The sequence below is a fragment of the Ambystoma mexicanum genome, chromosome 4q (assembly GCF_040938575.1).
Source record: "Ambystoma mexicanum isolate Mex_15411 chromosome 4q, UKY_AmexF1_1, whole genome shotgun sequence".
NCBI lineage: Eukaryota > Metazoa > Chordata > Amphibia > Caudata > Ambystomatidae > Ambystoma > Ambystoma mexicanum.
In genome coordinates, this window is record NC_090928.1 from 1210960269 (window position 1) to 1210986247 (window position 25979).

Genomic DNA, 25979 nt, shown 5'->3' on the forward strand with positions numbered 1-25979 from the left:
GTTATAATAAAAAACAAAGAAAGCTGTTTTCCATGACAAGAACTTTATGTCGTACCTGTTGATGGGCTTGTAAGGAGACTCCATGAGGGCTGTTAGCACCGTGTTCAAACTCCAGGTTGGGACGGGCATAGGCGGGTATGTCCGCAGAAGTCGTCTAAGGAAGACCTTAACGGCCGGAAGAAAAAGGACTGCGTCTCCGGGGCCGTCGTGTATGCCGTAATGGCTGACAGGTGGATCTTGATTGAAGACAGTGAAAGACCTGCTTTGGCTAAGTGTAATAAGTAGGGAAGTACTTGATCAACCTAAGCTGTGAAAGGATCAATAGCATATGTCTTGCACCACTTGGAAAAACAAGTCCATTTCCTAGTGTAAGTGATGCGTGTAGAAGGCGGCCTTGAGGCCCTGATTATATCCCAGCATTCCGATTGAGATTCATTAGTTTGCGCTGCCCAGGAACCAGGCCTTGAGAGACAGGCTCGCTGGGTCGTGGTGGAGGACTTTGCGGTTCTGCTGCGTCAATAGATACTGATGCGCCTTGAGGCGAATCAGGGGCCATCAGGACAGTTGCCGTAGGGTCGAGTACCAGACCTGCCGTGCCCAGTCCGGTGCAATTAGGATCATAGAACATTTCTGCACTATAAGTCTGCGTAGTATCCTGCAGATGAGGGGAAAGGGGGGGGTCATATAGGAATGTCCCTGTCCAATCCACTGAGAACGCGTCTCCTACTGACCGACTCTTTGGGTACCTGGAGGAGAACCTTTTTAATTTCTTGTTGGCAAAAAGATTGAGGTGTGGATGGCCCCATAAGGCGAAAATCCGTTGGGCTTCCTTCTCCTCCAGCTCTCATTCGTGAGAAGACGTGTAGTCCCTGCTCAGCTTGTCCACTAGGACATTGTCCACACCCGGAAGATTTTCCACCTTGATTTGAATTCTGTGGTGCAGGGCCCATGCCCATAGTCGTTGAGCTTCTTGAGACAAGATCTCCGACCTCGTGCCTCCTTGCTTGTTTGTGTAGTGCATGGAGGTCGTGTTGTCTGTCTGTACAGTGATCACCTGCCCCGCTACTACCGGAAGGTAAGCTTTTAAAGCCCACCGAATGGCCCCGAGTTCCAGCACGTTGATGTGGAGTTGTGACTCTTGGGGTGACCAGGAGCCCTTGGATTGTAGGTCCGCAAGATGAGCGCCCCAACCCGAAAGAGACGCGTCCGTCCTCAAGAAAAGGGTCGACGTTGGTGCCCGAAACGGCATTCCCTGCAAAAGGTTCGGCAGAGAATTCAACCATCGAAGAGCCCTGTGCAGGGACGTAGGAATCTGGGCGATGTCCTCCCACGAACCGAAAGCTTGTTTCCATTGGTGGTCCAGTGTGTCCTGAACAGGCCTCATGCGAAGCCTGCAATTTGGTATGACGAATATACATGAGGACATCATGCAGTAGGGACTTGTAAGAGCGCACCAATGTAGTTTATCTCTTTAAGAAGCAAGAAGTCAAGTGGAGAATTGCTGATGCTCTTTCTGCCGACGGTCTCACTCTGGGAATGTTGGTGTCGAGATCGGCTCCCAGGAAAGAAACTGTCTTGCTGGGAACTGGACAAGACTTTGCTTCGTTTCATGGTGAAACCTAACTCTCTTAGGAGATTTGTTGTCCTTGAAACCGCCAAGCCCGCGCTTGAGCCGGAACTCGCTCTTATCAACCAGTCATTTAGATATGGGAAGACTTATGTTCCTGTCCTCCCGAGCTTTGCAGCCACTGGTGCTAGGCATTTTGTGAACACCCTCAGTGCTGATCTCAGACAGAACGGGAGCACTCGGAACTGAAAATGAAGATCGCCCACAGTGAACCTGAGGAATTTTCTGTGTGCTGGATCTATCAGTACGTGGAAGTATGCGTCCTCCAAGTCTAGAGTGGCCATATTTAGCCAACGAAGCACTCCTTGCAGAGTTGTCATCTTGAATTTGATGCGCTTGATATATTTGTTTAGAGCTCTCAGGTCAGAAATGGGTCGCCATTGACCATTCTTTTTGACGAGGAAGAAATGGGAGTAGAAACCGTTCCCCTTTAGAGAGTAAGGTACTGGCTCTATCGCTGCTTTGCACTGCAGTTTCTGGATTTCAGACATGACTTGCTTTAACATATGTATCCTGCGCGGAGCCGGGGGTAAGGAATGGGGCTGGTCTAGGAATTCCAAGGTGTGTCCCTCGCGCACTACCTGTAACACCCATTTGTCTGATGTTATTGACTGTTATTGACTGCCAGCGTTGGTAGAACTGGATCACCCTCCCCCCCCCCACCGGGGTGTGATGTTGAGGGGGGAGGAGCTAGACATATCCAAAATCTTCGCTTGTACCTCGGGTCTGAAATAGGTAACCTTCATCCAGGCCTGTCTTCTCAGCACTGTACCGTGGACCATCTGCCAGAAACCTGACTCTGCCACATCGACTGCAGCGTCAATCATGTGATCCGAAGCTGCTTCCCCATCAGCGATAATCGGCCTGGCTTCCTCCTGGAGTTCTACAGGTAGCTATTTGGCCAGCTTGGACACACACAGCCAAAGCTTGCGGCCGAATCTCGCCGTCATGGCCAGCGCGTTGCCTGCCCTGATGGTAAGTGATGCAGATACTTTCCTGCCCATAGCCTCTAGTTTGCGACCGTCTTTGTCCGGCGGGGCTGATAGAGGTGATGCTGGATTGGCCAGCTTTTCCTAGCTGCCACTGTGATAACCGAATCCGGTTTTGTATGACCTCGAAGACAAAGAGGAGGAGACTCCGGAGCCTTGTACCTTTTCTCTGGCCTGGAAACTAGAGCTGGAGTGGATAAAGGTGTGGACAATATCTTGTAACAGGACACCCAAATGGTGTCGAGGAGAGGAATGGTAGTAACAGTTATCCTACGCTTGTCCCTGTGCTCATAGAGCACCGACTTCTTCTCCTCCAATGTGACCTGTAATTGGAACAATTCTGCGGCTTTGCCGATGATGGTATGAAAAGAGACTAGATCATCCGGGGATGAAGAACCACCTGGAGAATCTTTCTTCCTGGGTTTTTCGACAATGTAATCGTCCCATTCACTAGTGTCCGGTTCTTGCGTGATCTCACCTTCTTCTGGTTCAGAAAACTCTCTGAAAGGATCTTCTTGCCAGACTGAGACCGAGACAGAGGATGGTACAACCATTGGATCTCTAGCTGGAGACCTTGTCCTCTGCGACGATGCCGGAGAAGGGACCCTTGCACTGAGTGTCCTGCTCCTAGACCTGCGCGGTGACTTGGGTGAACACACTCTTTTCTGTGGCCTTCTCCTGGAAGGTGAATGTCTTGTCGTGCTTTGTCGAGGTGATAACTCCCTCTGCGGAAGGTTAGACTCTCTCGGCACAGTTGTCCTGCTTTTTTCATTTCGTCGTCTGTTGAACTCTTCAATAATCCTTTGCATTGATAACATTAGCACAGGATCATAAGGATCAGCAGGCATCTCTGTAGTAGGTTGCCAAGGAGGACTGTGTTGTTCCTTAGGTGTAAGACAGTGTTGTTCTTCAACAAACTCAGTGTCTGAAAATTCCTCTTGTAGGATGACGTCAGGCAGCTCCGGCATTTCTCCTAAGGGAGATAATTGCGTTCACTGTGGTTCGAGAGCATCCACAAACGGAGGCGGCGCTTCTAAAGACTCAGGGAGGCTGTTTTCATTGGTTGGCGTAACAGCGAGGGGTGTTTTGGGCCCTACTTCCTCCGTCGGTGACGGAACTTGCAGTGCCGTCGACGAAACCTTCGACCACGGTCTCCGTCGACGGCACCGCAAGTTCCGTCACCTATTCGACGGCGGTCTGTGGACGAGGATTTCGTGGACGGTGGCTTGCCCTTATCTGTCGACGAGTAAAAGGAAGATTTCGTGGACGGTAACTTCTCAGTCGACGAGTGCTTTGTGGACGAATGTCTCGTGGACGAATGCTTCGTGGACGAGTGATGAGCCTCCTTCGTCGACGATTGTTTTGTGGACGATAAACTTGCTGACGAAGACTTGGTCGTGGACGATGCAGTTTGCGTGGTGGTCGTCGATGAGGATGCCGTCGACGAGCCTCTACCTTTACTGCCGCTCGTAAACAGCCTCTCCGTGGATGACTGCACCTCCATTCCACCCTGGCCCCCCCCACCCGCCCTACCATTACCTTTGGAGGTAGTTTTTGCCATAGAATGCTTCATTTTATGGATTGTAGAGTCCAGGGGAGGAAGGAAAGGTATAATTTCCAGCTTCCTCTTGGGAGTGGGAGAGGAGCTCCTTTCCACTGAAGAAGCCCTACTTTTAGAAGTTTGCTTCTCAGCCAACTTGCTGGAGTGAACAGGGGCTGTCTTTGCATATTCCTCATCAGAAGAAAGTTCCCTAGCTTCCAAATGAAGTAGAAGTCTTCTATGCCTGTCTTGCAGGGTTTTAGTTCAAAGAATTGCAAATGTGACATTTTTGGATGTCATGAGGAAAAAGACGGTATATACAATGATCATGGGGATCTTTCATGTAAACCACCTTTCTCTTGCACCTCGTGCAATCCCTGAAGAGGGAAGGCTTCTTGGTAGTCTGATGGTCAGCCATCTGAAGAGAAAGTTCACTCGACGAATTCTGGGTCAAAACAAAGTTTTTTAACACCGCAAAAAGCAGTGGTGATAGCCCCTAGCCAGGGGAATGTGGTAGAGTATATACAAATATACACTACAGTGAAATTTTGAAGTAAATTCGAAAAAGCTCAGAGAGCTTGAGGATTCACTGTGTCAACTAGACTGCAGTGAAAAATCTGAAGATGGCTGCAGGGGGTCAGATCTTAAGCCCTGCCACCTCATTGGTTGGGGTCATAAAGGACCCAAGTGAGGTGGAGGGACTACACAATAGAATGGCTCATAGGCCATAATGGGCGATGTACATACATTGCTATGTAGCAATGTGTGTATATTTAAAAAAAAATTATTATTTTTATCACTGAGGATTCCCTGTCTGACGACGGGGATTATTCAAGCATCTGAATCTATGAAAGATCTAATGCTGGAGAAATGTAGGTTCCTGTGGAAGGTGGACAGTTCAACAGTTCAAAGGTGATTGTTATGAAGTAGTGGGACGAGGGTGGCCATGGCGAGTGTCGCTCTTCTTAAAGTGGCCATAGTAGGCGTCTGAGTAGCCTACAGGGTAGGTGAAGGTAGTATGTTTGTGGCAGTAAGTGATTCAGTGGGTAATCACTAGTCTAAGCGTAATAGGCAGGAAATGCAATGCCTAGCAAGGAGTGCACCGTAGGCTGAATGCAGCAATCACTGGTCCAAGCACGGTGGGCTGGACATGCAATGACTAGTACTGGTCTAGACACAGTAGGCTAGGAATGCAGTAGCTAGAACAGGGTACAATGGGCTAGGAGTGCAGTGGCTAGTAACAAGGCACAATAGGCTGAGTGCAAAAATCAATATTCTGGGCACAATAGGCTAAGAATGCAGTTGCTAGAACAGGGCACAATAGGCTAGGAGTGCAGTAGCTAGAACAGGGCACAATAGGATAAATGCGGTAATCAACGGTCTGGGCAGCATAGTCTGGGTACAATAGGTTGAGGAAGCAGTGTTGGTGACTCGGTCGCAATAGGCTGACTGCATTTGTTGCGTATGCTGTCGCGCTACTGTGTGCTGTAAGTTGTAACGTACAGCGTTATAAAGTAGGGGTCAAGGATGGGTCAGTATCACGCAGTGATGAGGGTAGTTAGCATTAGACTGGTTGCTTGGTAAGAGAAGGGTCTGGGACTTCCAGTAAGCAGTGGGTGGGAGACAATGTGATATGAGGGTTTGTATGTCCCGCTAGGGGAGGCTGCTGTGAATTGTCATCGGGCTTTATGGCCGTCAATTAACTGCTCTTTTTAGTGATAGAGACAAAAGGGGGTAGCAATTAACAATAGCGCAGCAATGAGTGCTGTAGTGTACTCGCGTAGGTAGGCTCAGGTGGCTTGGCCGTGCCGTGGCTGGAGGCGCCCAGACGCGAACAGGGGCAGAACAGGGCCTTTTTCCTTCGGCCTTCTTACCGAGGCCGGCCTCCTTCGGCCTGCCGGCGGAAGAGTGCAAATTAAAAGAAACACAAGGTTGCTTAGCAACCAAAGGGAGCCTCGCTGTCGGGCCGCGTTGCGCCGGCCATTTTAGGGCCAGGCGCGACTTCTTTGACGAAAACCCAGCTGACTTTGAGGTTGCAGCGTCAGCTGCTGGTGTGGCCCCTTGATTAGGCGGCAGGTCGCTCACCTTGGGGCCAGATGCTGGTTGATGATGGGGTAATTCAGCCCAAACGTGGGCAACGATGTGGCACATAGCACGAGGGTTCTATCAGCTTTGCTGCAGATGCAGCCGGAGGTGGGCTCCTGCCCTCTCTGCTCCTGGAGAGTGTTTGAGAGAAGAGGCAAAAACACCAGTGTTGAAAGAGGCTGCAGAGGTCGGCCAAGGCTGGAGCGAGAGTGTCAATATTGTCCTTGATGGTTTTGGTGGGGCAAGGGTCCACCTGTTTAGAAGAGGCTTTCATAGACCGGACTTGTCTGGCAACCTCATTAGGTGTGACTTGGGCGAGGGAAGAGGGGGAGGCGTGGGGGCGACGGAAGGGGGCCCAAGAGATGTTGGTGCAGGAGAAGGAGCGGAAGATGTCCTATGTTTTGGTGGTGAAATGTGTGGCCTGGGCTGACCAAAGGGCCTGGGTGGGTGCGGTAGAGGATGTGGGTACAGCAGAGTATATGAGTGCAGTAGGGTTGGCCAGTTCCCTGCAGACTTTAAAAACTTTGGCAGTGTTAGATGCCGCAGAGATGGAGGTTTGAATATAGACTCTTTTCTTGGAGCAGATGCAGAATCTATATTGCCTTTGAAGAAGGCGGCAGGCCAGTTTGTCAGAGTGTGTACCTGAAGATCCCCATTTCCGTTCGTGTTTAAGGGCAGCCAGATTGGTGTTGTACCAAGGGTTGCACATTTTTGGCAGGCTTCAGTCGGAGCCTTAGAACAGGGGCAAGAATGTCAAGAGTGTTGGAGATGGAACGGTGAAAATTAGAGAGGGCTGTATCAGGGTGGGAGTCAGCTGCAGGAGTAGAAGGAGGAGAGTATGTGAAGGCAAATGCAGCCACGGACACTCTTTTCATGGGTCGGATGACTTTAAAGGCAGGATTTGGTGTAGGGTGTACCATTGTAAAAGGAGAAGAGAGCTTCAAGTGAGAAGACAGAAGAGAATGGTCATTCCATGAGAGTGGGGTAGTCTGAGGAATAGAGAGTGGGATGTCTGTGGAGATGAGAGCATCCAAGGTGTGGCCAGCAGTGTGCGTTGGACCAGAGCGTAGAATGGAAAGAGCAAGGGAGTCGCGCAGGTTCGGAAAGGTCTGGAGAGTCAAGATGGATGTAAAGATCCCCCAGCAGGAGGAGTTGGGAAGAAGAGGAGAGAAGAGTCCAGGTCAGCCCATTCCGAGAGAGCCTGCAGACCAGGCTTTCAAAGGAGGAGTAGACCCGAGTGGGGATAACGGAAACAGGGATCCACTCAGGAAAGATCAGGGCTACTCCACCTCCTGGCCTGTTGGGCGCGGAATGGATCTTGTATCCTTTAGAGAGAAGGAACAAGTTACTTACCTGTAGCTGTTGTTCTCCAGCATGGGTCTGGCATGGATTCACATGCTCATGAATATTCCCCGTCGTCAGGCCGGGAATCCTCGGTATAGAAAAAAATCAGTATCAGTTTCGTTTCTGATCTGTCTTTCTTAGTAGTAACCAATCACTGGTCTCTGGGTCATACTGCCCCCAGCCAATGACTGCCCTCTCCCTAAGCCCCGCCTCTGGCAGCCATCCTCAGATTTGGTAGCACGTAAAGTGGAAGTATGACCAGGTGAAGAGCCGCAGAGGGGTAGGCGGGAGGGTTCGCATGTGAATCCATGCCAGACCCATGCTGGAGAACAACAGTTACAGGTAAGCAACTTGTTCCTTCTCCAGCATGGGGTCTGGCATGGATTCACATGCTCATGAATAAGAGAATACATAGCAGTACACACATGCACAACCACGGGAGGTGGCAACAGGCTCAACATTAAGCAATACAACAACTCAACATTAAGCAACTCTTACCTCCTCACCAGGCTCACCTTAGGCGAACAGGTTGTGCAGCACTGCTTGGCCAACCCTGGACTCCTCCCTGGAGTCCCGATCAACGCAGTAGAATCTTGTGAAGGTGTGCGTCGACCTCCACGTCGCAGCCCTGCAGATGTCTAGCAGGGGCACACCAGACAGGAACGCCGTGGTAGCAGCGATCGCTCTGGTCGAATGGGCTCTCGGATTTAGGCTGAATTTCCTAACCTAGTGAGTCCCCCAGCAGCTTTGCTGGATTTTTGGGGTTTATTTTTTTTTCTCCTGCCAAGAGTGAGACTCTTTTACCCTCACTCTTGGGCATGATTTGAGTGTGTTTCTTTGAATCTAGATGTGTTTAATGGGCTATGGGGTCTTTTACTCCATAGGGCGTCATGTGTTTTTGTGATGTGTGTTACACAGCACCCTCCGTGCAGTAACACAGGGGTGTCATAGTGACCCCCCAGTATAAACTCCATACCATCATATTGTGGACGTACTGGCTAGGGCAATTCAATTGCCCCGGGGTCTGTTAGTCGAGGGGGCACGTCTCCGTCCCCCCTGATCGAGTTTTGGCTGGTGGCAGTGGATACTACTTTTTATATTCAACCGCAAATATTTTCCTATGGGATTTCCCATTGTTTTAGGCTACTACCTTTATTTAATTATTTACGGTAGCCTCGAACATACCGCCGGTTTATTTAATTAATATTAATTCTCCGGTTGGTATATTTTGCCAAAACTTGATTCTAAAATGGCGTTTGTGTTCTCTTCTGTGACTCCAACCCAAGTCGAGCCCTTTGTTCCACTTTTTGGCAGGCTTCTCCACAGAAGCCCTCCCAAAGTGGTGCCATTCTGTCTGGGGTACTTAGGAGGGGTGGAGGGAAATTTAGGCACCCTGGACTGAGTTGCCTAGCCAACTCAAGTCGCACTCCATCCTGATTGGCCCAAGTGGTGAGCCGGCCGGCTCACCACTTAGCATGTTTGAGTGACAGCCAGGCTGAGTGAATGGGGGTTTGCTGCATAAAAGCAGGGCTTTGGGGACTGGAACTTCAGAAGTCGCCACAGGACCTAAGAATCCGACGAGGGAGAAGCTGAGCCGACCTGCCACGACACCACCACCGGTGGAGCCCTGCTGGACTGCCTCACCACTTTTCCCAACGACAGAGGAGATCTCCCGCCGGAGAGTCTTCTTCCTTTGACTGGTGAGGATAACCAGTTTCACCGTCTTTTCGCTTTCCAGACGTACCTCGTGGCCGCCTTGCCCGTGCCAAGCACCCAGGCAACCGGGATACCACGTTTTACCACGACCGCAAAACAAAGGTACCACCTTTAACCGGAAGACTCTGCGGCTGGTTTCTTCCCTGGTAGTGCAACGACCTTCATCTTTCCTCCAAGTCGAGATCTTCTCTTCCCCTGGACGACGACGCAACTTGCACCCACTACCAGGAACAACTGCCACCGCTGGAGGATCCTTCCCACTTAAGGTACCGTGTCCCGCCTGGCTTCCCTTGCTACCGACTGTACGGGGTACATTTAGCCCCCGGCTTTCGAACCTGGGTTAGTCTGGGACACCCTGGCTAAACTTTCTTAAAGCCTCTCTAAACCCTTTTTGAACCCTCTGCAAGAATTTCTAAGCATAGTGTAACTGTGTGATCTTGGGCGCATTTGTGCTCTGCTCTCTCTAAGAGTGGGCCCAGCCTTTGGACTTTGGCTCGCCAGTGACTTTTGCTCTTCTGCCTTGCTAACAGTGTTCCTGAATCTTAGAGTGGTGTACCTTTCCATATTCTGTCTTTTCCCCCCCCTTTCTCACAAACTTCTTGGAGTGCAATCTAGTTAAGCGCTCACCTCTGTATGAAAATAAGTGGTGTTTACTGTGACTAATCTGATAAGGAAAAAGGGGTGTATATATTACAATAGTAACGGTGTTTAGAATATTTTTACAATAAGAGTGCTGGAGTGTTTCAACTGTGTTTTTAAATAAATAATTATATACTTTGATACCAAAGCTCTGGTCAGTGTTTGCTTGTATTATTGTATCTGAGTGCCTATTGTGTATACTTTGCATACTGCCTAACTCTTCTTGAGGGAAGTCTGACTGCTCAGCCACAGCTACCAGGTAAATCTGGGTGGTACAGACTGCTACCAAGTGGGTTTACTGCCAACACCTGTTGTCTTAAATCTTTTGCAGTGATCCCTAAGGGAACTGCACAGGTTTCTGCCTAACAGCGAGCCCCTCATCCCAGATGTCATCAAGAAGTGGTACAGCGAGGACCGTCTTCCTTTTAACCTCGAGCCGTTGGTAAAGGAACCCTTCTTTCCTCTTTTCTTCTGGGCAGAGCTAGAAAAGCTCGGATGCCCTGGAAATCATGGCATGAAAGGATCCAATCTCGTCGGACGGGGACGCCCGAGCAGGGGGTGACGGGGGACACGTCCCGTCGTCGCCTCCGTCGTCATCTGTACATGTCGTAGCCGTGTCCGTACCTGTATCATCCCCGTGGGTAGCAGACCGGGGGGAAGGCAGAGCAGGCCGCAGAGGTGGGAGAGGTGGCGTAGGATGCGTCGTCCTCCTCTTATGCGGTGGACTCTCCGAAGGTCCTGGCTCCGGTTCCCCCGTCGGGTCTGGCTCAGGTACCTCCGTCGGGGGAAGGGGCAACCTTGTCCTTATCTCCGAGCATAAGGACTGAATCGCTGACAAAATGGCCGCCGAAGTGTCCTGCGCTCCGGAAACGACGGGCGCGAGGGCTCTTGAGGAGCCTTGTCGGTGACACCATCGCTCTCGTCGTCGCCCTCGTCGGGATCCCTCCCGATGGGCTGGGCCTCTTCCACGACTTCGATGAGCACTTCTTCAGAGGTCGTGTCCGTATCTACGATGGCCACCAGCCCCTCCCCCACCTTTTCCAACGAGGACTTCGTGGGGGTCTTCTCAATGGGCCTGAAAGACGACTCCCTCCGCGGTGGCAGGGAGACTCCACAGTTTGAGCCAGGGCCGCGGCGACATCCTCAATCGAGGTCTTAACAGGGTGAATTAAGGCCATCGCCACCTTTTGGACGCCTGGGGCCTTCTCCAGAAGCTTCGCCGGGTTCTCGGACTTCCTCTTACCCGAGCCAGAGCGTTGGCTCGTGGTTGATGGCGCCGGGGAGGGTGCCTCCTGCCTGGCAGCCAAGGAGTCCGACCGTTCGGCGCTCCCGGTGCTCGCGGACTCGCGGTGCTTAACCTTTTGTTGGGCCCCCGTCGCCGGGGCGCCCTCACAGGACTTAGACCGCTCGGACTTCTTTTTCTTCTTCTCGCCTGACGGGCTCTTCCCTTCCAGCCAGTTGGCGAGATGGAGGTGATGATCCTTCATGGTCCGCTCCGACATGTTCCCACAAAACGCACAGTCCTTCTCCGTGTGCATCTTGTCCTCATGGAGACAGTAGAGGCATAACGAATGCTCGTCCTCCTTGAAAACATTCTGAAGCTGGCATCCAGGGCAGGTCCTGAACAGCTTCCCGGGCGTCGAGCTTCCTTTCTCCTGGCCCATCTCTGGGGTAGGCCTCAGAACTTCTGGAATCCTCCAAAAGCGTAACTCGACGAAAACTTCACCCTTGAGGGGCGTAGAAAACTCCGAAACGGATCCCCGTTGATCGGATGTAGAAACGGTGGAGCTTGAGGCTCTATTTAACCGAAAAATGAGAAAAATCTCCTAAAAAAGCACGAAAACGCAGCAAAAGCTCGAGAGCTACAGCACGAGGACTCCCAACACTTGAACGTGCGGTAAAAATCTGAAGATGGCTGCCAGAGGCGGGGCTTAGGGAGAGGGCAGTCATTGGCTGGGGGCAGTATGACCCAGAGACCAGTGATTGGTTACTACTAAGAAAGACAGATCAGAAACGAAACTGATTTTTTTCTATACCGAGGATTCCCGGCCTGACAACGGGGAATATTCATGAGCATGTGAATCCATGCCAGACCCCATGCTGGAGAAGTGTGTCACAACTCGTGACAGAGCTGTCCTTAAACCATGTCTCAGTAAGAGCAAGAACATCAAGGACCAGGAGTTGAAGGAGGGGGCAGATGTCAGAGGAGTTCTTGACACCACAGCAAGAGTTTAGTCTGGCAACATGGAGGAGGTTGCCACTTTTGAAGGACTTTCGGGGGGTGGGGGCAGCGGGGGGGGGTGCAGGGGACAGAGGGTCCCCCCCGTAAGCGGCAAGAGTGCCTGAGAGAGAGAGGTAGAGGGAGGCAGAGGAGACAAGGATGACAATGGTGTCAGTAAGGAGGATGCAGGCAAGGGAGCCGGAATAATGGAAGATGGTAAGGGAGACAGTGAGGAGGAAAAGGGAAAGTTGATAATGCGAGGAAGGAGCACATCAAAAAGTAAGTGGTTGGGTTTAGGCCCTTGTACCAGGATGGTACCATTTAGATAGACATTATGGATGCCCTAGAGGTGGAAAAGGAGGCCAGAAGGGCCTCCCAGTGGGTGCCACCATTTATGTGTGAAGTAGAGTAAGGGGAGAGCAAAGCGGCAATATGGAGAGTCCATAGGTTGGGAGAAGGAACAACAAAGAGGATGGTGAGTCTCCCTCTGGCGGAAGCACTGACGTAGGTGTCAGCGATGGGAAGGCCAGGGTTGGAGGCCAATATGTCCGTCTTCAGTTTCGTCCTGCCAGACTTAGTGAGAGGTGAAGGATAGGAGATGGAGAAGCAATTAGAGTAGATGGGGGAGATAGAAAGTGCCATAGGAGGGGCACAGAGTGTGGTACACTTAACCAGGTAGTGCAGTTGATGGACACATGGGAATAGGTAGGCAAGGAGGGAGCAGACACACAGGAAGACACAAACAGGCTAGGGAAGAAACAATGGGAGATGATGAGGGTAAGGGAACAAATAACAGACAACAGGAGGTAGAGGGGTAACCTGTCAGCACATTCCCATGAAGGCAGAATGTGAGCACAGCTCAAAACGATTTCAGACAGCAGCAGAACAATCAGGATGTACAAACAGCTAAAAAAAAGTTTTTTTCTTTTAGGTCAACAGGTAAAGCAGCACAACAGTACAGGGGTGTAGGTAGTGGAGGTGAATGTCCAGGAAGGAAGTAGGTGTTATGGACTGGTGCTTGGAAACAATAAAAGAGAAGAAATTACTAGGTGCCTTCTTAGATAGTTTAAAGAGATTGTCATGTGAGGCACAAAGTCCAGAAGATGAAGCAGGCAGTATAGCAATAGTCCAAACTTATGTGATAGCTGAGGGGACAATCACATAGCCCAAGAGAGCCTGATTGAGGTACCAAGCCTCCAAAAGCATGTTGGTGGGTTGACAACAAGTAGTGGGCCCACAATGCCAAGCCAGGACCGGACAGGAACAGACAGGGCCTTAGATGCTGGATCCGGCTCCCACTCCGATTGCACCCGATTGGGTGAGATAGATTACATTGGCCAATCACAGGGGCCAGATGCTGTTGTGATCATGTCACCGCCTGGTATGGGACTTGGGATCCCGTTCTGGATACGGTTCTCCCGTTGCATAATTCCTAGTCTCTCCAGCGTCTCAATCCTGCGTTCCTCACCGGTGCAAAAGTCACAAGCTCTGCAAATTCCCTCAGCTCCGCTTTGCCAAGGCGTAATCATGTCAGGTAGCTTCATATGCGTACCATGCTCTCTCTCCTCCCAAGAGCTACTCCTCTCAGTTACATACACGTCTCTTTTTAAAGAGACATCTCCTTTTTCTTTGTATGGCTTTTTTTTTTCACACTTTACTTGAAGCCAAATGTAAGGACGGCAGATTAGTATTCATAGCTGGCAGTCCGATATAGGCAGATATGGTATTGGACCTAAGGCGCTCCTCATCGGGACGGGAGTCCTTGTCCCCTAATGGAGGAGTTACTCCCATTGAAGTCCCACTTGCTCATACCCCTGTGGGGAGGGTCTTGCGGAGCAGGCTCATCTCCCTAGCCTCAAAGGTGGTGGCTCCCCCCCCTGGAGAGCAGGGCCGAATACTCACGATTCGTCACAGAAAACTATAGTTTATTAATAGGAAAAATGTGTTTTCTATGTTGATGTCAATTTAAAAGCCTCAAAGTATCAGCCTCTGGGGTTGAAATAGTTAAAAGGTATGTCAAACTATGAAAAATCCAATACAGAAAATATTGCCACATAAGGGTCATGGCAACTGACTGCCATGGAGAGAACGGGTGCAGTTCCCCGAACCAGGAATAAGCACTTTGTGAATGGAATCAGGGTGCAAATCCAGACATGAGAAAGCCCAGAAAGACGACATCAAACATTGAGAATGGCAATCCTCCAGTGATCGGGTGGCTGCCAAAAAATGCTGAATGAAACCTTGTGTCTGGAAGTGGAATTATCCACTCTGCTTCTTTGCATGGTCAAACCTCGGGTCGAGTCTCTAACGATAGAAGACGTCTTCTACCCAAAAAGGAATCAAGAGGAAGCTATGCTGCGTCCTGAATTGTTCCAAAACATGTTCTATGAACAAAGGGGTAATGGGCCAAAAAAATGAAGTTGAAAATAGTGAGGCAGAAAAGGTAGATTTTTTTAAAATCGAATGTTTCGATTTTTTTGCCCCTTTCCCCTCCCACCCCCCAAACAAAGTGGGGTGTGTGAATAAAGTAAGGTGGGGAGGGGTTAGAGGGATTGGGGGCTAGGGGGCAGGCTGTGGAGTTGTCCACCGCAATTAAAATGAAAAAAAGTGCAAAAAAGAAAAGGCTTTTTTTCGGGATTCGATTAGAAAAACCATTTTTTTCTGCTTCGTTATTTTCTTTCGGTATTACAACATAGATCCTGAACAAAGTTCTGCATGGTATCTGTGGAGAGAGAATGTTTAGAGACCAGAGGAAATGGGGGAAACCCGCAATGCATTTTCCTGATCGCGGGAGCACAGCAGAGTCACAAGCTCTTAAGTATTCCCTGCTTTAAAATGTTTGGCGAGCGCAGGATTCGAAATTCAGTTGGATAAGCAGGAGTAAAAGTGGCTTCCTTAACCAGTGACCAGAAGCTACCACTGGGGAACTAAGAGCCAGTACATAGCATTCTACAATCCGAACTTCGACATAAGATAAAACTATATAATTGTGTCCATTTATTACCCATATAGCTTTAAAAATTGTATAGAGGCGTCCTAATGTTTTTTTATAAATTGGGCCAAACCCACAGAGTTAAATTCACATAGGTGTGTTTGTTCGCATCAGTTGGCCTGGGGAGCCAAAAGTAGCTCCTGGTAGATGTTGGTGCCAAGCTTACTAGTCTGCAAGCTGGAGCTAAATAGCTCCCAGCTCCACATAATTTCGAACCCTGCGAGCGCCCATGATTGCATAGCAACATACTACTATGGATGTTAATATGAATAAGAATGGGTACTGTGGAAAATTTGAAGTTTGTCAGATTAGGATTTTCAGTATCTCATGCACTGCACCAATTCCGGATGTGCTAAAAATGAAACATGACATTTTGTTTTGAGTTCTTGTCAATAACATTTTGATGCTAAATATAGTGCCGAACATGATCCTCACAAATTGGAAATGAAGCATTAAGGTGTACATAGCAGATGCTTGCAGACCTGTTGAGGAAGAAGACTCCGCGAATCATCTCATATGGATTGGATCGGGTCCGTGCTCGTCGCATCTCTTCTCCCTCTAGCTCATCAAACACACTCTAAAGATTGAGAAACAAAAACCTCAAATCACATGATCGGTGATGCCAGTAGTGAATGCTTTGGGATATGTAGTGGGGAAAGACATTCGTACATTACTTGCATATTTTCCATTCCCTACATAGATGAACTGATTGGACAAATTCAATCTGAAATAAAAAACAGCTTGAGAAAAAGTGTAAGCAGATTCTCTGGCTTGCTATGCCTCTCCGGAGACCATACATGCAATGAACCACTTAATTTTAGCCTTTACTAAACTGTCCTCGACTGACCAAAGAATGCTGGGCGTGTGTGTGCTGGTAATCTTGTAAAGTGGAAATGCATCACAGCACACATTGTACATGAATTTGGTCCCACGGTTTCCTGCTGCATCAAACAAACGCGTAGAGTGTCTATATGTTAACAGTATGAAGGAAAATCTGCATGTACTACTTTGGCATAGCAAGGAAATAGATATCTGCTCCAGAAATGGAAACGGGTAAGAGAAAAGAATGTGAAAAAAAACACAGCAAGAGTTTGCGGTCTTCACATAAAATAAATAAGAGAAAATAAAGAAATTAAGACAACGATGGAAAAACGTCCACACGCCATCAATGATTTGACACTATTTTATCAGATGGCTTGAGAGTAATATCAGGACAGATGGGAACACATATGCTTTCTATATTTTGAATAGAATGACACTGCTAAGATGTGCAATGGACTTTGATTTATGGGACCACAGACTGAAGACATATCAAGCTCTACTGATGAAACAGTCTTTAAACGACGAAAGCAGCTCTCAGGACTGTATATTTTTTGGGGAAACTGAAAAATGTTTATAAATTGAATGCCCAATGTAACAGTACTGAACACATGATTTAAAACTGACTGATTAAAGAATCTGCTCGTGTTTGAGTGTCAATGGAACCATTTTTAGTCAACGTGTTAACAGAGCTCCAAATACTAGTTTTACAAACGCTATCTAAATGCCCATGTTAAGAAAGCAAACAATTACTCCTGTAGCCCTCCTTGAATGAGCTCTGGGTTTGTGCTGTAGCATTGTAGTAGTATGTATGTGAGAAATGTGCATTGCGATAGCAAGCAATGCAGCGCTTGACAATAGATGAGTAAGCATAAGGGACCTCATTACAAGTATGGCGGTGCGGTAAAAAACTGCAGTTAGATTGAGGCAATTTACCGCAGCATTACCGCACCGTTATAGTACCACACCGTTGTACTATAACTTTGGCAGTGAGGTGGAGGAAAAGCTCCAATAAATGGGGACCAACACCACCTACCACCATTTGTAAACCGGCAGTAATTCCAACGGACCAAGTTGTGTTAACAGTAAATCCACTTAGTGGTATTTTGGCACATTTAAAGCTGAAATACCACCAAACTGTAATGAGACAAGACTGGTCAGATAATGTCTTGCTGGCAGGGGGGCGAGAGCGACATGACATGAATGTTAATCATTATGGTTGTAAGATATTCCTAATGGTGGTGCATAACAGGATTTCCTGTTCATTTCCCTGCCTTTTCTTTTTAACCATTTTATTCAAAATGTCCAATAAAAAGGTAAAAAAGAAACAATACCCAACACATATTAAAGTAAGATTTCCCCGAAATTAACACTATAGCTTAAACCCAACCCCAACAACCAAATGTGATGTAATGACCATACCCATCATTGTGGGAAGGATGGGAGGAGAAAGAGAAAAAAAAGAAAAAATATTTCACCAAGGCATATTAATGTTCAAATATTCAAATTCACATTAATCTAATACCAATGCTCAATATATATGTAGACCTGCACTGCACAATCATTTTGCACAAATACAGAATATCAGAAAGAGTTACTTATCTTAGCTGCAAACTTCTCATTGGAGCACATGTTCAGTCCAGATCCAAAATCAAAAAGGCCCCCCAAATACTTTGAAACAGGGACTCTTTCTTTTGCATTGTTAAAACCACCCTTTCAATGTTGCAAGTAGTGTACATTTCATGTACCCAAGTATTCCATGTCAGAAAACCTGTCGACTTCCAATTTCACAAGATTCGCTTTTTTGCCACTAGAGCCCCTTTCAAAATCCAGGTTATTTGATGATGGCTTAAGTCTTCGAAAATTGTGGTTTCTCCTAGGATCAGTGTCTCACAGCCAAAGTCCAGATTTTCATTAAGCACTCTGTTCATCAAACCGGCAATTCCATTCCAAAAATCTCCCACCTTGTAACACTGCCAGAACGTGTGTTCCATTGTTCCTTGAACGTGGCCACATCAAATGTCTGTCATAATCAAACCTTGCTTATACATTCGAACCGGAGTCCAAAACACTCTGTTCAGGATCTTGACTTGATGTGCCCTCTCTCCTATGTTCAAAGACATTCTCTTGATGTCCCCACATAGCGCTTTCCATTTATCTTGCGTCATATTTCTTTTAGGCACGCCGACCATGTATCCAGGATCTTTTTATTCCCATCCGAGAACCCGCTTAACATGCTGTACATCTTAGATGCCATGTTTTCGTTACTACCTAATTTCTTAATGGTATTCATTTTTTATTTATTTATTTATTCGCATTTTTAAAGCGCGCAGCAGCCCAGGGGCATTTTGGCAAAGTTACCTGTGAGCATTTCTGGATACAAAGGAATTCATAGTGGTTACATAGATTCTTACAAGTTTGTGATACATATTGCGGTTACATAGTATGATCAAGCATAGAGTGCATTCTAAACTCTTATCTTGGGGTGAAAGGAGCAACTCTAGATAGTACGCTGGCAGATATGTCACGGTGGTTAGGTTCTTCAAAGTGATATGCAGGATGTAGAGTAAGGGGGGTTATGTGAAGAGGGTGCTTTTAAGTGATTTGCGGAATGTTAGAAGGGAAGGCTCTGCTCTGAGAGCATTGGGGAGGGCATTCCAAAGCTTCGGAGCTATGTGGGGGAAGCTGATGCCTCCAGCGTTAGCTCTTTTTATGGATGGGACGTGGAGTTGGTTAGCATAATGACTTCTTGTGGGTCGTGTGGAGGTGTTTTTGGATAGTGTATCAAAGAGGTATGATGGGGCGGCATGATTGATACATTTATGCATGAGGATTTTAAAATTGATCCTTTCCTGGACAGGGAGCCAGTGAGCTTCGTGTCTTGCCTGGGATATGTGGTCGTATTTGGGGATTTGTAGAGCTGCAATGAGAGCGTTGTTTTGTGTTATTTGGAGCCTATTAATGTTCTTGGTGGAAGTGCCCGCCAGGAGGGCATTGCAATAGTCCAGTCTGGCTCGAACTGCGGCTATGGCTATGGACAAACAGCTTTGAGTGGTTAAGAAAGGTTTGATTGCCGTTCTAAGTTAAGTGGTGTGGGCAGAGACCAAGGAGATGGCACTGACCTGTCTAGTCATAGAAAGAGTAGAGTCTAGGTAGACACCAAGGCTCTTTATTAAGGTAGAGACTGGTATAATTGTGTTATCAATGGAGAAATGTGTGTATTTTTTGTTAAGTTTGGCGAGGATTTCCTTGGGACCTAGGGTAATAATCTCAGTTTTGTCTCCGTTTAGGCAGAGGCCATTGATAGCCATCCAAGTTTGAATGGTGGTGTATATTTGGTGGAGGGCTGTTTCATCTTGCTCATAGTCTCCAGTGAGAGGGAGGAGCACTTGCATGTCGTCGGCATAGTTAGTGTAGGCTATGCCTAGTATGTCCAGTAGGTCAAACAAAGGTTTGGTGAGCAAGTTATAGAGGGTGGGTTCTGTACAGGATCCTTGGGGGACTCCACAGCTGATGGTGATGGGGTCTGACTGGTCTGAGTAAACCTTCATTACCCTTCCTTCTAGGAAGGAGGTTATCCATGAGGTGGCCTCGTCAGAGAATTGGGCTGTGTTGGTGAGGTGGGATGTGAGAATGTCATGGTCAACAAGATCAAATGCAGCAGAGAGATCGAGGAGGAGCTGGAGTGCAGGTTTGCCTGTGTCAATAATTTTGGTTATTAAGATCTAATAGGGCGGTTTCAGTCCCGTGTCCTTTGAGGAAGCAAGATTGTCTTTTTCCTAAGATGGCATTGTCTTCCAGGTATTGTTGGATTTGTATGTGGGCCGCTTTATCCAGGATTTTAAGAAGGAAGGGCACTGTGGTGATGGGACGGTAGTTGTTGGGGCAGGTGGGGTCTAGAGTTGTTTTTTTTATGAGAGGGCGAACCCATGCTTCTTTTAGGTTTTGTGGAACACCAGATTTATTTTTTATTTATTTATATTTATATATCGCGCAAACAGCCCAAAGGCATTGAGGCGCCGTTACTTGCATGAGCTTATTTACAGAGGTACAGCCTTGGTAGCAGTAATTGTGAACATTACAGATAAATACAATCGTAGTTTTCATTACAGCTTATTTGATTGGTCATTACAGCTTAAGCAGTGGTTCCTATGGTTAGTATTCATGCTGCTACGAGGGACCTTATGAGAAGTGGATGGTTTTCATTGCTTTACAGAAAGCGAGGAGGGAGGCCTCACTTCGTACAGTGGGAGGTAAGGCATTCCAGTGAGTGGGTGCGATATATGAGAAGCTGCATCCGCCTTCTCTAGCTCTTTTTACTAGTGGCACACAGAGCATGTTGGTGTAGGGTGATCTGGTTGGTCTTGTAGAGGCGACGGGGTGGATTCTTTGTGAGATGTATTCGGGAGCAGTGAGATGGATGCACTTGTGTGTCAATGTCAGAGCTTTGAAAACGATTCTCTCCATTATTGGGAGCCAGTGGGCCGGTTTTCTGGCCTCCGAGATGTGGTCCCTTTTAGCAATGCCTTGAGCTGCACGGAGAGCACTATTCTGGATGACTTGTAGCCTCTACAAGTTTTTTTGTTTGATGTTCCTAGAAATAGTACTTTGCAATAGTATAGCCTGGAGCCGGTGATGGCTCTGGCTATGTTTGTGCAGTTCTCTTTGGAGAGAAAAGGCCTGACTGCGTTGATCAATTTAGCATGATATGTGGCTGAGGAGGCAATTGCGTTGACTTGTCTGTCCATAGATAGGTTGGAGTCTAGATAGACTCCAAGAGTTTTGACTGAGTCTGAGACAGGTATTTTGATGGTGTCGATGGTGAAATGACTAAATTGGGAGTCAAGATTTTTTAGCGTGTCGGGGGAACCTACCAGTCGGAGTTCTGTCTTGTCAGAGTTGAGGCATAGTCCATTGTCTGCCATCCAGGCTTGGATGGTGTTGTAGAGGTTGTTAAAGGTCATAGAGTCCGTGTTATAGTTGCCGGTGAGGGTGAGGAGGATCTGGGTATCGTCCGCGTAGTGTAGGAGATACCCATAGCGTCGAGGATGAGGAAAAGGGGTCGTGTGAAGATGTTGTAGAGGGTGGGGGAGATTCAAAATAAAGGGGTGTACCTGCACTAAATCCCTGGTCCTTCAGTTAAGATATATAAGGTTCAGAACAAAGGGGTGGACCAGTGGAAAAGGGATGACACGGGTTATTCAAAAATATTACAAATTTTAATCAATAAACGTATAATACATAATTGTATGTATTGCTTTTAAAATCATGAATTCAGTTCATCACCATATATTTCATATATTCGACTTCCATACATGCAACTTTTAAAAAAAAAAAAAAAAAAAAAAATTGACAATTTGTACATAATGTATTTGTCTACTAATACAAACGTTTCCAAATAGTAATTATCACAAATGTTTACGACCCAGTCCTTATTTTAAAGTGACGTGTTTTATCTGATTTGTTAATTAACGAGAATGTTCACATAATCGTCGACACGTGTTTCGGTCCACATACAACAGAACTGACTGCCTTTAGTTTTTCAAGACCTTCTTCAAGGCGTAGGACGAGAGCTAATAGATCTGCCCTTGTATTTGGAATGGTATAAGCCCATTTCAGATCTAAAAAGCATACATAAAAAACCATCAGTATCCCATGTCATCCATACTACTTTTTTCGTGACTAATATTGTCACATGTGTATTATATAAATAAACACATCAACCTACTCACCCCTATATCAATTCAAGAGATGGCGAGTAGATAAATGGAATGAATCCTCCACGGTATCTCTGACTTAGTTCAGACCCTGTGAATCAACAGAGATGATGCTAAATTCTCTGTATCTATTTGTTCAGAGTTCAAAATCATACCCTCATATATGGCCATATGGACTTACAGTTTTTACTTGTTCTTGGCCACAAGGCATTGTTTTCCAATGTTTCTAGATGTTGCCAAATTGCCTCCGGCTCCAGACACCTACAAAAACCAGAACATTATAGTGTGTCTTTTTAACTGTATTATTTACCCCTCCTGTAAATCATAACTGGTACAATTAAGATCGGTGTGTTCACTCACCCAGATTCCTTTTCACACACTGTGAATCGGGTTGTAGGGTTCTCTTAGCCCAATCACATGAATCCACCATCAATGGTTATAAACTGAGGAAAAATCCTACCTGGATGCAAAAAAGACTCTGTCACTATCACGTGGTATTTTGAGTGATGCACCCATCTATGATCCTGTCATTGATTACATTTATGAGTCATATCACCCTGCCGGCCCGGCATATTATTTTTCCAATTGGCCCCAGATTGTGGGTGTTTTGGCAGCATATTCTTTTCACTGCATATACCCTTTCCCACACAAATGAGAGGCAGGGGCAATTAATCCATCTCTACACTGATGGAAAGCATCCACTGCTATTTAAAGGCCTGGATATATTTGGCATTTTCGTTAAACTCTAGAAGATAGCAACGCTATGTTCCCTACTCTCCAGTGCTGAATAGAGTTTGTGCTATCTTGTCCCTTCTTGGGGAAACTGAATGGTTTATGCCTCATCCCGCTAAAAATTTCAAATTTTTTTTTAGCGTGATTGCAAGGCACAATTTCAGATATACTGGGTTTTTGTTTGTTAAACGCTACACCATAGCGACGCCATGTTACAAACACTCAAGTGCTAAATGGAGTCCTTACCGTTGTATCCTGTTTTATGGAAGCTCCATAATTTATACATCCTCCCGCTAAGATTACACAGCAAAGGTTTTACACATTATACCTAATGCCGCATCCAGTCGGAATTTGAACACAGAGCTTACCTTTGTCATAGTAACTGCCCCATGTACTGCCGTGATCTGCCAGCACCTTCGTGTTTCCAATTGGCAACATAGAGAAGGGACTAGTGTTTTTTTATAGACCATCCCGGCATGATAGACACAAAAAAAGGGACTCTTTGGTGATGGATTCGTAATGACCGTGCCGGCATGTATATGGGACAGCAGATTTGTAAATATTGATTCATGTGTATGTTCGGACACTACTCAACATGGAATTACCTAGTCTAATATCTATTAGTGTATGGCAAGGGTTAAAAGGATTATAACACTGGGAAAAGAAGTTGTTTATAAGAAATGTGTAGGGAATCGTTACAGACAGTCCCATTTTTAAAATATCAGCGAATATTCTAGTATTCATACCAATTTTCAACATATCTTCCTTCGCTTACTAGAGGCAGGGTCTCAAAATTCAACACTAAAACATACCCAGCACCATGCCGAACGATTTTTATTTTCTCATTTGTTTCTCTTTATTTTCTCATTAGTCAGTTGTGTAATCAAGTCCACAAAGTGAACTAGAACTCTAGTTCTAATGTTTATATCTCTCAGGAGTACATCCAAAAATTGTATATATACAGGGGATATTGCAGAGAAGAACAAGTTACTCTCTTACCTGGTAACGTTCTTTCGATGGGATGGTCCGACGAAGTTTTCCATATCTATGACAGGTAATCACCACAGCTGTGCTGCTTGGGAACATTTTCGGTGCCTGCGTCGATGACGTTCATACGCTGTCCTCGAGGGGCCTCCGTCGAGCCGACGTCACCAGATGTTACAAGTAGGACGCACGACGCCCGTAGCCTCAGTTGTAGTTTTTTCCCCAGAACGTGTGGCACCAATCGTCTGCCAATATGACCACAGAAAGCCTCGCGGAAACGTAAGCTGCAATCGCATAAGAAATTCTGTAGCAGGGCAGGTAGGGAGGGACAGATATGGAATACGTCATCGGACCATCCCATCAAAAGAAAGTTACCAGGTAAGAGAGTAACTTGTTCTTCGAGGGGAATGGGTCCTACGATGTATTCCATATCTATGACAGACTCCCAAAGCAGTACCAACGTATGGAGGAGGGAAAAGTATTTAGGAGTATAGAAATTCAGAATGCCCAATCAAATTGCAGATCCTGCCCATGGAAAGAATCTAGGGAGTAGTGTCATACAAAAGTATGGACCGAAGCCCAAGTGGCTGCTTCACAGATGTTACGAATAGGAACACCCCTCTGCAGGGCAGTAGAGGCAGCCATACCCCTAGGAGAATGGGCCCGCAAGCCTACCGGAGGGTCCTTACCCGCCAAGCGGTAACATTCAGAAATTGCCAAGATAATCCATCTAGACAAAGTCTGCTTAGTAAAAGCTTGTCCCAAACGCCTTCCAGCTTAACCTATAAAGAGCTGATCGTCCACATTGACCCGGGACATGTGTGAAATGTAGAAACTTAAAGCTCTCCTAGGATCCAACCTATGGAGCCACTCCTCTTCCTTACCAGGATGTGGAGGAGGATAAAATGCTGGAAGAATGACCTTCTGGCTTAAATGAAATTCCGCACCACTTTCGGAAGAAAGGAAGGACGAACCCTAAGGACAACGCTGTCCTTATGAAACACCATGAAGGGTGGCTTAACATAAAGTGCCTGCAACTCACTCACTCACTCTGAGAGCGGAAGTAACCACAACTAAAAATACAGTTTTAAGGGTTAACAGTCTCAAAGGACAAGAATGCAAAGGCTCAAATGGAGCACCCATTAGGAATTTTAGAACAAGGTTCAAATCCCAACCGGGCACCTGCAAAGGTGACGGTGGAAACACATTAGTGAGCCCTTTCAGAAACTGAGAAATTAAAGGAATCTTAAAATAAGAACACTCCTCAGACGAGCGCTTAAATATGGACAGCACCGCCAGGTAACCTTTAATGGTACCCACTTGCAGGCCCTTGTGGGCTAACGAAAGCAGAAAAGACAGAACCACAGGAATGTCACATGAAAAAGGATCCAAATTCTTAACCCTGCACCAGTCGCAGAACTTTCTCAAACGGCAACGGAATAGGGACTTTGTTGCAGGCCGTCTGGCCGAAAGCAACACCTCCATCATGTCTTCAGGGAGGTCCCAATCCTTATACCTCAACCTTTCAGAAGGCAAGCGAGAAGGTTGAGGGATCTGACCTCTGGATGGAGAACCTGACCTCCCTCCCATGGGAGCAGATCGTCTCGGTAGGGAAGACGGCGTGGAGGGCACATGGACAAGTCGAGAAGGTCCGGGTACCACGTTCTCCGGGCCCATGCCGGAGCAATGAAGATCATCCGGGAACCGAACCTCTGTAACCTCCGCAGCACTTGCGGGATGACGTGGACTGGAGGAAACATGTACAGCAGTGGGAAGGACCACTCCACCACAAACGCGTCCCCTAAGGCTCCTCTTGGAGGAAATTCCCACGAGCAGAACCTTTCGCACTTCCGGTTGACACTGGAGGCGAAGAGATCCACTTGTGGGGTCCCCAAAGGGCGAAGATCTCCAGGAGAATCTCCTAAGCCAGCTCCCACTCGTGAGAGATCGCGCTCTGCCTGCTCAGAGCGTCCGCCGTCTAGTTTTCGTCTCCGGCCAGATGAACTGCCGAGATCGAAATTTCCTGCTGGATGGCCCAGAACCAGAGCTGCATCGCCTCCCTGCACAGAGGAAGTGACCCTGCCCCCCCCCCCTTTTTGTTGAGGTAGTGCATGGCCACTGGGTTGTCCGTCAGAATCAGGACATTCGTCCCTCGCACAGTCGGCAGAAAAGCCTTCAGGGCAAGCCTGACGGCCCTCAGCTCCAACAGATTGATATGGAGTCTGGACTCCGACGGAGACCAACGACCGCTGACCGTCAACTCGTTGGCATGAGCTCCCCATCCTGTGAGGGATGCGTCCGTCACGATCGTCACCTCCAGCCAGGGTAGACAAAATGGAGCCCCCTTCATCAGATTGCCTTCGACGGCCCACCGCAGAAGGTCCTGGCCAACCGAGGGCCGCACCTGAACGGGGTCCGACATCCTGCCGGAGGACTGCGACTACTGCATCTTGAGGGCCCATTGCAGAGATCTCATCCGCAACCTGGCCTCTGGCACCAGAAGAATGCAGGATGCCATGAAACAGTGAACCCTCAAGAACTCGAACGCCGGGAGACTCTGGGCATGTTGAAACT

General features: G+C 47.4%; 1 protein-coding gene across 1 annotated transcript in view; it reads right to left on the reverse strand.

Moving 5' to 3' along the window:
* The window catches only part of CMTR1 (cap methyltransferase 1), a 2036190-nt gene that overhangs the window by 1646300 nt on the left and 363911 nt on the right, over positions 1–25979 (reverse strand). The window contains exon 7 of the mRNA XM_069608763.1: positions 15636–15730. Within this exon, the coding sequence (XP_069464864.1) occupies positions 15636–15730 (95 nt within the window). The remainder of the gene's footprint in view (positions 1–15635; positions 15731–25979) is intronic.